We start from the raw sequence: 10,152 nt of genomic DNA, 5'->3' as shown, positions 1-10,152 counted from the left end.
TTTCGAAACATCTGAGGGCTCTGGTGTCTGCATGTAAACATCATCAGTTCTAAAGTTCCTGCAGAAGAAGAGATGTTCTGTTGAGCTCTCTTCTGCACGAGATACTATCTGATCGAGAACGCATGTCGAATGCAAGACTGCCTTGCTTTGTTTTTATGGTTGTCTCACAGGACCCGTCCAACAAACAGCCCGGCTAACAAACTGAGCTAAACAGCAGCTAACAAACATGAGCTAACGCAGCTACAAAACTGTTTAGCTAACAGCAGCTAAACAACTGAGCTAACAGCCGCTACCAAATGAAGATGCTAAACAGCAGCTAACAAACTGAGCTAACAGCAGCAACAACTGAGCTACCAGACAGCAACAAACTGAGCACCGCAGCTACAAACTGACTAACAGCAGCTAACAAATGACGCTAACGCAGCTAACAACTGAGCTAACAGCAGCTCAAACTGGCTAAACACAGCACGACTAACATGATGTCAACAGCAGCTACAAATGAGCTAACAGCAGCTTACCAAAATGAGACTAACAGCAGCTACAAACTGACCTACAGCAGCTACAACACTGAGCTACGCACTCATCTACAGCAGCTAACAAAAATGAGGGTAACTGGCTTAAACAGACACTGCTACAAACCCTGAGCTGACAGCAGCTACCAACTGAGCTAAAGAGTACAAACTGAGCATACAGCGCTACAAACTGACTAACAAGCGCTACAAACTGATGCTACATACATAGGTACACAGCTAACAACTGAGCTAAACTGACACAGCAGCTACAAATACGAGTCTAAAACAGCAACCAAACCTGAGTAACCCCGCTACCTACAACCTGCGTAACAGCAGCTACAAACTGAGCTAACAGCAGCTACAAACTGAGCTAACAGCAGCTACAAACTGAGCTAACAGCAGCTACAAACTGAGCTAACAGCAGCTAACAAACTGAGCTAACAGCAGCTACAAACTGAGCTAACAGCAGCTACAAACTGAGCTAACAGCAGCTACAAACTGAGCTAACAGCAGCTACAAACTGAACTAACAGCAGCTACAAACTGAGCTACAGCAGCTACAAACTGAGCTAACAGCAGCTACAAACTGAGCTAACAGCAGCTAACAAAAGTAGCACCACCTGTAACGTGTGATGCTACGTCAGCTATTTGCTAATTAGTGTCAGAGGAGATTTAAGGTGGAAATTCTTAAGGCGGCTCTCTGTGCCCAACACAAACTTTCCTTTGAACAAACTTTTATAAAGATTTTTACAAACAGTCCGTTAGCTGACTTCCACCTGAACATTCGTTCCCGTTATGTTTCTCACTTGGCTCAGATATTCGAGCCGTCGCGGCTTCTTTATCTGTCGGACTGATGGAGGCTGAGACAGACAGGAAGTGACACGTACTTGAAACCCGGCGCCATGTTGGCGCAGCTCCCGGTCCTCAGCCAGATGCAGTACGGGTCCCGAGAGGCCAGGCAGGCTCTGCAGAGAGGAAAGAAGAAGAGGAGCTCAGGTCAGGTGACTGCTGATGATGAAGGCGTTAATTAAGAAACGAGGCCTCAGAGTCAGAGCCTGAAGGAAACGTCCAACCACGTCTAACGCTGAGCTCCAGCTGCAGTCTCAGAAACTGTCTCTGGTTTTGGTCTCTGGTTTTGGTCTTTGGTCTCTGGTTTTGGTCTCTGGTCTCTGGTTTTGGTCTCTGGTTTTGGTCTCTGGTTTTGGTCTCTGGTCTTTGGTCTCTGGTTTTGGTCTCTGGTCTCTGGCTTTGGTCTCTAGTCTCTGGTTTTGGTCTCTGGTCTGTTCTGCTCTGACATGAAGCTTTCACAGCTGGTGAAGGCCTCTCTCACGCGTGCAGCTGTGTTATCACATCACTCATTAAAACCAGTGTGATTAGTGACTGTGTGTGTGTCTGTGTGTGTGTGTGTGTGTGTGTGTGTGTGTGTGTGTGTGTCTGTGTGTGTGTGTGTGTGTGTGTGTGTGTTCAGTCTATAAATGAGTTTCTTTTTGTTCAGATTTATCTTTTCACACTCGGCGTCCCGGCTTCCCCGCGGCACACTCTCTCCGCGTCGTCGTCTATTATTGATTGCGTTGCCAAATTAAGCTGGTTCTGAATGTTTGAAAAGATTTCTGCTCCGAGCTGAGGCTCCTCAGAGCTCCCACATCTTCAGGTGTTGTTGCCTCAGGTGTGTTCTCAGGTGTGTTCTCAGGTGTTGTTGCCTCAGGTGTGTTCTCAGGTGTGTTCTCAGGTGTGTTCTCAGGTGTTGTGGCCTCAGGTGTGTTCTCAGGTGTGTTCTCAGGTGTGTTCTCAGGTGTGTTCTCACGTTCTACAGGCTCCGTGTCGCGTGCAGCGGCTCAGCGGCACTCTGATGACGCAGCTGCTGAAGGCCACGAACAAGGCGTGATGGTCTTTGTCCAGCTCCAGGCCCAGAACCCTCCTGTCCTCCTGACCCTGAACGTCACACCTGGACACAGACAGGTGAGGACAGTCAGGACGTGGACGTCTTCAGCACAAACACTGTTTAAAGTTTGACTCTGGTCTTACTTGGACGGGTTGTAGACGTCGATGTCCTCCAGCAGTTTGGACCCAAAGCTGTCGTTTGGGTGCGTGCTGGCCAGAACCTTCAGGACTCTGCCGTCGTCTGAGCCCAGGAACATCACCGTCCGGTCCTTGTAGGGACCAGCAGAGACGTCCACCACGATCTGGGTCAGCTTGGACCTGGAAAGAAAAAGGACGCAGAGATCTACAGGTTAAGGCCCAGTGTGGTTCTGTTTGTGTCGACTCAGATTCAGACTTCATGATCTACAGGTGACCTGTCGGGTCTCCTTCAGGTCATGTGACCAGTAACCAGGAGAACAGCTGATGTCTATAGTTGATTATTCTGAAAGTCACGCGTCTCCTCGGACGTTTAAAGTTCTGACGTGTTAAACAGCACAGGGACTGAGGCGAGGGGTATTCAGAGCTGATTATTGGGACACATGCAGAGTCTGACTCGTTTGGTTTACAGAGGGCATTCTGGGAAATGCAGTTGTATTAAGTGTGTGTGTGGAGCACAGGCGCAGGCCGTGGTCATTATCTGGGTCAGCTCGCTGAGCGGAGGCTAATTCGAACATGGAATTAAGAGTCTGGTCCTATTCCGGGCTGTAATTAGAATCCATCAGAACCTCATTAGGAAGCTGCAGACAGGTCAGAGACGTTCAGAGCGTCGCTGCAGAGACGGAGCGAGACGACTTCCTGCGAGCTGACGACTAATCAAAGCCGATCACACCGACGATCATCCGGGTCGGGGCGATGCATTCACTGACTCTCAGAGCTGCAGTAACTTTAAAACTCGCCTCTTCGACATTCTCCACTTTCCTCTCGACACCTCGGAGCTCTCCGTGTTTTGTGTCCACTCGCAGCAGAACTTTGTTCCTGTTGTTATGTGAGCGGACTGCAGCGAACGTCCTGTCGTTGAGAAAAGCTGCAGTCCAGTTACTTTTGACATTTCAGATAGAATCCTCATCACTCTGACATTTGACGACGGACGTAACTCTGTAAATCGCTGCAGCGGAGCTGGCGCCGGCGCCTACAAACCCAAAATGCAAATGTGACGACGAAATCCAAGAAATAAAAATCCTTCATGTCACAGATCAGACAGACAGAAGTGATGAGCACATTTCAGACTACAGGATGAGACGAGGTGACTGATCAGCAGCAGACTGTGGTTACGTAACAATCGATGACCGTGCTCTTACAGCGTCACACAACCTGAAGTCATGTTCATGTGTGTCACCTGCTGGAGGTCCTGGTGAGGCACGGCCGGTCGTTGACGGAGGGGACGGCTTCGTCCATCAGAGGATACGACTTGATGAACGTCAGCGTCTCGTCTGGAAACTGAACTGAAGACTTGAACTCTGAGGCCGGGCCGTCACCTGCACAGGTACCGGGCCTGGAGACGACACATCAAATGAATCTTGTAGAAAACGTAGCTGTGAGCTCACAAACACCTGGATGAACCCGCGACCCGGCTCACCTCGGTCGGGGAACTTGCTCGTCGGGTACCGGAGTCCAGGATAAGTCGCTGGTCCGCTGCTCCTTGAACTTCCCGTTGAAGACTTTCTCGATGTCGTCCATGTAGAAAGCACAGACTGCTGAGCCGGGGATGCTGCAGAGACAAGACGTGTCACAAAGTGAGAAGACGTGTCACAAAGTGAGAAGACGTTCAGAGCAAAGACTCAAACTGAACTGAACTAACAAACTTCATCCAGACTGGAAAACTGCAGAGCAGAGAGTGACTCACAGCAGAGCCAACACGCCACGTAATGCAGAGAGTAAACTAACACAGGACGGATACACATATACACACATACACATATACACATATACACACATACATATACACACATACACATATACATATACACACATACACATATACATATACACATATACACATATACACACATACACATATACACACATACACACATACACATATACAAACATACACATACACACACATACACATATACACACATACACATATACACACATACACACATACACATATACACACATATGCACACATACACATATACACACATACACATATGCACACATACACATATACACACATACACACATATGCACACATACACATATACACACATACACACATATACACACATACACACATATGCACACATACACATATACACATATACACATATACACATATACACACATACACATATACACATATACACACATACACACATACACATATACACACATACACACATACACACATACACATATACACGCTGCGTCCTGCTGTGTACCTGTTGGCCTGCGTGGTGAACACTCCGACCACGGCAGGTCTCTGGTTGATCTGCAGCACGTTGGTGAGAGACTGAAGGACGTCGAAGTAGAAGAACGAGTCTCCAGGAACCGAACAGTTCAGCCGAGCCTGAACACACCACACACACACACACACACACACACACACACACACACACACAGGAAACTCTAGTTATCTTCACATGGTGACACTCCACAGAGCACGTCACGTGTCTGATTGGTCGAGTGTGAGGTCACCTTGAGGAACGACGTCCAGTATCGCTCGAGGACTCTGGGAGAGCCGCCGTTATCGTTCTTACAAACCCGGGCGACTCGAGAAAACACCACCTGCAGAGAGAGGGAAGGGTTAACAACAAGTATCAATGTCTGATCAATAAATATCAACTTTATTAGAATTCAATAATTAAATATTCATCAGTTTGTGGCAGCCAATCAGAGCTGGCTTCACTTCGACGTGCCTTGCCGAGGGCGGTGTACTCCACGGCGATCTCACTGAGGAAGAAGTAGACGTAGTTACCGTAGTCGATGGCGTGCAGGAAGTGAGGCTCTGCAGAGGAAGAGGCGGAGGAAGGTGGTGTTAGCAACTAAACCGTCGTCATGACGACAGAGCGACTCTGGGGAACGTGCTGTAAGTGAAGCGTTGGCACGGCGACGTACCTCGGAGCCACTTGGAGTCGTACTTGACGGTCCTGAGGACGGGTCGGCCGTCTCCCAGACTTCTGTAGATGACGGCGTCGCTGGCCAGGAAGTCTGTCATGGTGGCCGAGTAGAAGTCTCCACCTGAGACACAGTGAGGTCGTTAACTGACGACTCATGAGACTCTCTGATCGTTTCAGTAATTAAAGTCTGTTTTTACTCACCAGCAAACAGTCCAACGTTGGACTGACCCGACTCGAAGGGACAGCGAGCCTGACCGACCACCTCCTCACCGACCTGCTCCAAGGACGTCATCTGAGAGGACGGACAGCAAACACACTCAACAAGGTTTTAGACAGTCTGCGGGGACGTCACAGAGACTACGTCCAGGTTTTGGACAGTCTGCGGGGACGTCAGCTGTGTTGATAACGCTGCGTTCAGAAGCTCCGTTAGCTGAGTTGCGAACAGGCGGTGGCAGCGTTTAGCCTCCTGTAAAGCTTCATAACTACACCTGTCTGCCGCCTCCACCCTCGGGGATGTGGATCTGTTTATAGCTGCGAGCTGCTTCTCTGACCTCATTCTCTGCACTGGCCGCCTCGCTCGCTCTTCTAATGCTGCCTCTGTGTCGCTCGCCCTCGCTGTGTTTAACATCATATTATTATTATGAAAACATTATGATTCTTTTATTTTATTCTTTTAATTCATAGAAGATTCATGTCTGCACTTCATTTAAAAGCTTTCAGTATTTATTAAACGTTGCTGGAAGAAATCGAAGGTTGAACTAAATTTGAAATCTGACTGTGAAGCTGTGAACGTTGCTCGATTTATTATTTGAAATGAAATCAGATATTTGAGTGTTTCCTGTGTTCAGACGTCATTAATGAAAAATCATCTAACAAACACTGAAAATGACTTCATTCTCTCTCTCTGTGTTCATGTCAGCTCGTTACAAACAGAGTGAGTTTGATTTATGATCATTAAAGACACAAACGAGTTGATTTCAGTCCTGAAACCTGAACTGACAGCAGACGTCTCTGATCTCGTTATAGATCCAAAGCTCGCCGTCTTCAGGTGAACCTGTTGTCTTTCTGCTAAACGGGGTCAGCTCCTGTCAATCATGACGATGAAGCACTCCACTCTGGCTTCTCTGAAGGTTGTGTTTGGTGTTGACGAGGCGTCTCGAGCTGCCTGACACTTTCAATTAAGAGCAGGGCGCCGAAGAACGAGCGGGGCCACGCCGCCAGAATAAAAGTCTTCCCGTACGCAGCCCGGCTCTCTGCTCATTAACCCGACGTTAGCGACAGTGTGTGAGCGGAATGCTACAAACACACACATGCAGAGCTGAAGTGAAGGTTACATTTAAACTGCAGCTGCTGCATTCATCCAAAACAACAGTCACACCTGATTAGTACAAAGTGAAACATGTTTCATTCATCAGCTTCAAAGGCAAAGCAAAGGCTCCTGCAGGAGCTGACGGCTGACTGGAACTCAGCAGGTGGAGACTGTAGATCTGAAGACGTGCTGAAGCTCGTTAAGGACTGCGTTACTCTTTGAGTTACTTCCAACTACTGCTGCCCGGAGGGTAGAAAATCAGTTTGGGTCTCGTTGGAGAAGAACTCTTTATCAGTGGACATAAACAAAGCAGGTTCTTCAAATGACGATGAGCTCTGAGAGAGCAGGCGAGCTGTGACTGACTGAAACTTCATGAACTTTGTGAAACGCTCAAACTGAACCAAAGAAAACGTTTGTTAAGTTACTTCTACTTCATATTAACGCCTCATTTTCTTTGTATTTGCATAAAGAGCGGGAAAGTGATCCAATCACAAGTGGTCACATGAAACCACGTCAAGACACATCTTAATACCAGCTGTACACAGGTTACTGATGTACACAGGTTACTGATGTACACAGGTTACTGATGTAAACTGGTGTAAACTGATGTAAACTGGTATAAACTGGTGTAAACAGATGTAAACTGGTGTAAACTGGTGTAAACTGATGTACACAGGTTACTGATGTACACAGGTGTAAACTGGTGTAAACAGATGTAAACTGATGTACACAGGTTACTGATGTACACAGGTTACTGATGTACACAGGTGTAAACTGGTGTAAACTGGTGTAAACTGATGTACACAGGTGTAAACTGGTGTACACAGGTGTAAACTGATGTAAACTGGTGTAAACTGATGTACACAGGTGTAAACTGGTGTACACAGGTGTAAACTGGTATAAACTGGTGTAAACTGGTGTAAACAGATGTAAACTGATGTAAACTGACGTAAACTGGTGTAAACTGATGTAAACTGATGTAAACTGACGTAAACTGGTGTAAACTGATGTAAACAGGTGTAAACAGATGTAAACTGGTGTAAACAGATGTAAACTGGTGTAAACTGGTGTAAACAGATGTAAACTGGTGTAAACTGGTGTAAACAGGTGTAAACTGGTGTAAACAGATGTAAACTGGTGTAAACTGGTGTAAACAGATGTAAACTGCTGTAAACAGATGTAAACTGGTGTAAACAGATGTAAACTGGTGTAAACAGGTGTATACAGGTATAAACTGATAACTGAAAAGGACAGGTGGGTGTTTACCTTGTAGTTTCGGCAGGTGGGGTTGAAGGCGTTGGTGCCACAGGCGAACAGCGTCTCGTCGTTTCGAGGCACCAACACTTTGACGTAGTTGTAACACTCGTCCTGAAAAAAGAAAAGAAGTGACACCTGATCAAATCTAACCTTTAAAAAACGTTCCTCTAACTGAAGCTGTGAAAACTGATTCTGTGTCAGTGTCAGTGAACGCCTCGTCTCTGCAGCGACACGTTCAAGTCCTGTAGGAGAAGACAAACTCACGCTGTTCTTCCCTCTGACCGTACACTTGCTGACGTCTTTGGATCGCCACGTCAGCTTCTGAAACAGGAAGAGGAAATACAGAACAAAATCAGGCGTGACGTGTGTGTGTGTGTGTGTGTGTGTGTGTGTGTGTGTGTGTGTGTGTGTGTGTGTGTGTGTGTGTAAGGTGTAATTTTCTCTCTCGCTCACGTAAAGAGCTTTTACTGACGAGATACGAACACAAGCACACAGGCGAAGAGGAAGATGAGTCATATCTGAGCGCACACTGAACTGAACACACACACACACACTGAACTGAACACACACACACTGAACTGAACACACACACACACACTGAACTGAACACACACACACACACACACACACTGAACTGAACACACACACACACACACACACTTTCATGATGTTTCATTATGTCTGACTGAACAGGTGAACACCTGAAGAGAACTCGAGCTCCTCGTGAAGCCGCTCTTTACAGTCGAGGCGTCCTGACGTCGGATCAGTGATAACGACAATAAGAGCTCACATCAAAGGGCCGTCCCACAATGCACCGGGAGCAACATTACCGCCAGGAGCCAACCTGTAACCTTTCAGCTTTGATCAGGAGGCGGCGAGCGGATCAAAGCCGGCGTGTCCTTTGTGCAGTTTTGTCTTCACGCCGTCTATTGTGCGAAAAGGGAAGAGGCTGTTCTGCTGCGTCGTCAGCTGTCGGGTTTCATGCCGCGCTCGCCGCTCTGAGGAAAAGATTCTTACGTAAGACTGAAACGGAGCGCGGAGCTGCAGCAGACCTCAGCGGAAAACTGAAGACAGTCTGTGAGACTGTGCTGATCTCTGCAGAGCACGCAGCTGACGCTCGTGTAGACACACGTTAACACCAAGCAGCAACCTCCGTGTCCGTGAGCTCAAGACACAAACTGCAGTTCCTCTAACGTCCACCTGAGGCTGGCTCCAGAAGTGAGTCAGTCTCCATAAGTCCCCATGTCCAAATGTCCAACTTCACAGCAGAAATAAACATGTTTACTCACCAGCTGAGGGACGAAGTCCTCTGCAGCTGTGGTCAGGTTCACGGCGAACACGTGATCCCTGAAGAGGACAGAGCACAAAGTCAGCGCTGCTTCACACGCGACCTTTAGAAGTGTGACCAGTTAGAAGAGCGTTTCACCTGCAGGTCGACAGAAGCTGTAACATTTACACATCAACATACCTGGCGGCGATGTACAACATGTGGTTGATGCGTAACAGCCTCTGGAAGTCCAGGCCCAGACGCAGCGTGTCGTTATCCTGGAGCAAACCTTGAAAACCTGGAAAGTGATACGACTCTGCAGAGGGAGACGAGAGAAGTCAGACTGATGAACTCTGGCACTACAGTTCCCATCATGCTTTGCTTTGACAGGGCTCAACACTAACATCATCAACCAATCACAGACAGCGTACTCACGCTCCGAGCTGACCACGCTGATCGGCTCCAGGTCTTTGGGGAAGGGCGTGGTCGAGGAGACCGACTCGGACAGGAAACAGGAAGTGAGGATGAGGAGCAGCAGTGGCGGACGCCACGGCGACAGCCAATCGGTCTGAGCCATTTTGAAGGAGAGAGAGGGGAGGAGGGGGCGGGGCGGGGCAAGGGCGGGGCGTGATGATGTCAGCAGGTCATGGTGGGCGTCGGCTGAGAGGAAAGAGAGAAAAGAGCGTGGATGACATCACACACCTGATGACATCACACACCTGATGACATCACACACCTGATGACATCATCTGTTTACACTCTCCACGTGTTACATCATCACGAAATAAAACTAACTTCTCCAAGGTGAGCTGTGTGTGTGTGTGTG

The 10,152-nt window shown here is 47.9% G+C and overlaps 1 protein-coding gene across 2 annotated transcripts in view; it reads right to left on the bottom strand.

The window, feature by feature from the left end:
- LOC104934474 (semaphorin-6D) overlaps positions 1-10,152 on the bottom strand; it is a 79,160-nt gene that overhangs the window by 24,726 nt on the left and 44,282 nt on the right. For both annotated transcript variants that reach the window (XM_027286589.1, XM_027286590.1), the window contains 15 exons: positions 9,762-9,986; positions 9,528-9,642; positions 9,349-9,406; positions 8,324-8,380; positions 8,069-8,170; positions 5,695-5,785; positions 5,492-5,614; positions 5,293-5,381; positions 5,072-5,161; positions 4,816-4,943; positions 4,008-4,139; positions 3,768-3,923; positions 2,537-2,710; positions 2,316-2,456; positions 1,399-1,476 (listed from right to left, as the gene is read on the bottom strand). In XM_027286589.1, the coding sequence (XP_027142390.1) occupies positions 1,399-1,476; positions 2,316-2,456; positions 2,537-2,710; positions 3,768-3,923; positions 4,008-4,139; positions 4,816-4,943; positions 5,072-5,161; positions 5,293-5,381; positions 5,492-5,614; positions 5,695-5,785; positions 8,069-8,170; positions 8,324-8,380; positions 9,349-9,406; positions 9,528-9,642; positions 9,762-9,903 (1,676 nt within the window). In that variant the 5' untranslated portion in view covers positions 9,904-9,986. The remainder of the gene's footprint in view (positions 1-1,398; positions 1,477-2,315; positions 2,457-2,536; positions 2,711-3,767; positions 3,924-4,007; positions 4,140-4,815; positions 4,944-5,071; positions 5,162-5,292; positions 5,382-5,491; positions 5,615-5,694; positions 5,786-8,068; positions 8,171-8,323; positions 8,381-9,348; positions 9,407-9,527; positions 9,643-9,761; positions 9,987-10,152) is intronic.

This window comes from Larimichthys crocea, chromosome XIII, assembly GCF_000972845.2.
Source record: "Larimichthys crocea isolate SSNF chromosome XIII, L_crocea_2.0, whole genome shotgun sequence".
In the NCBI taxonomy this organism is placed as follows: Eukaryota; Metazoa; Chordata; class Actinopteri; family Sciaenidae; genus Larimichthys; species Larimichthys crocea.
This window is presented reverse-complemented; position numbering and strand designations above follow the sequence as displayed.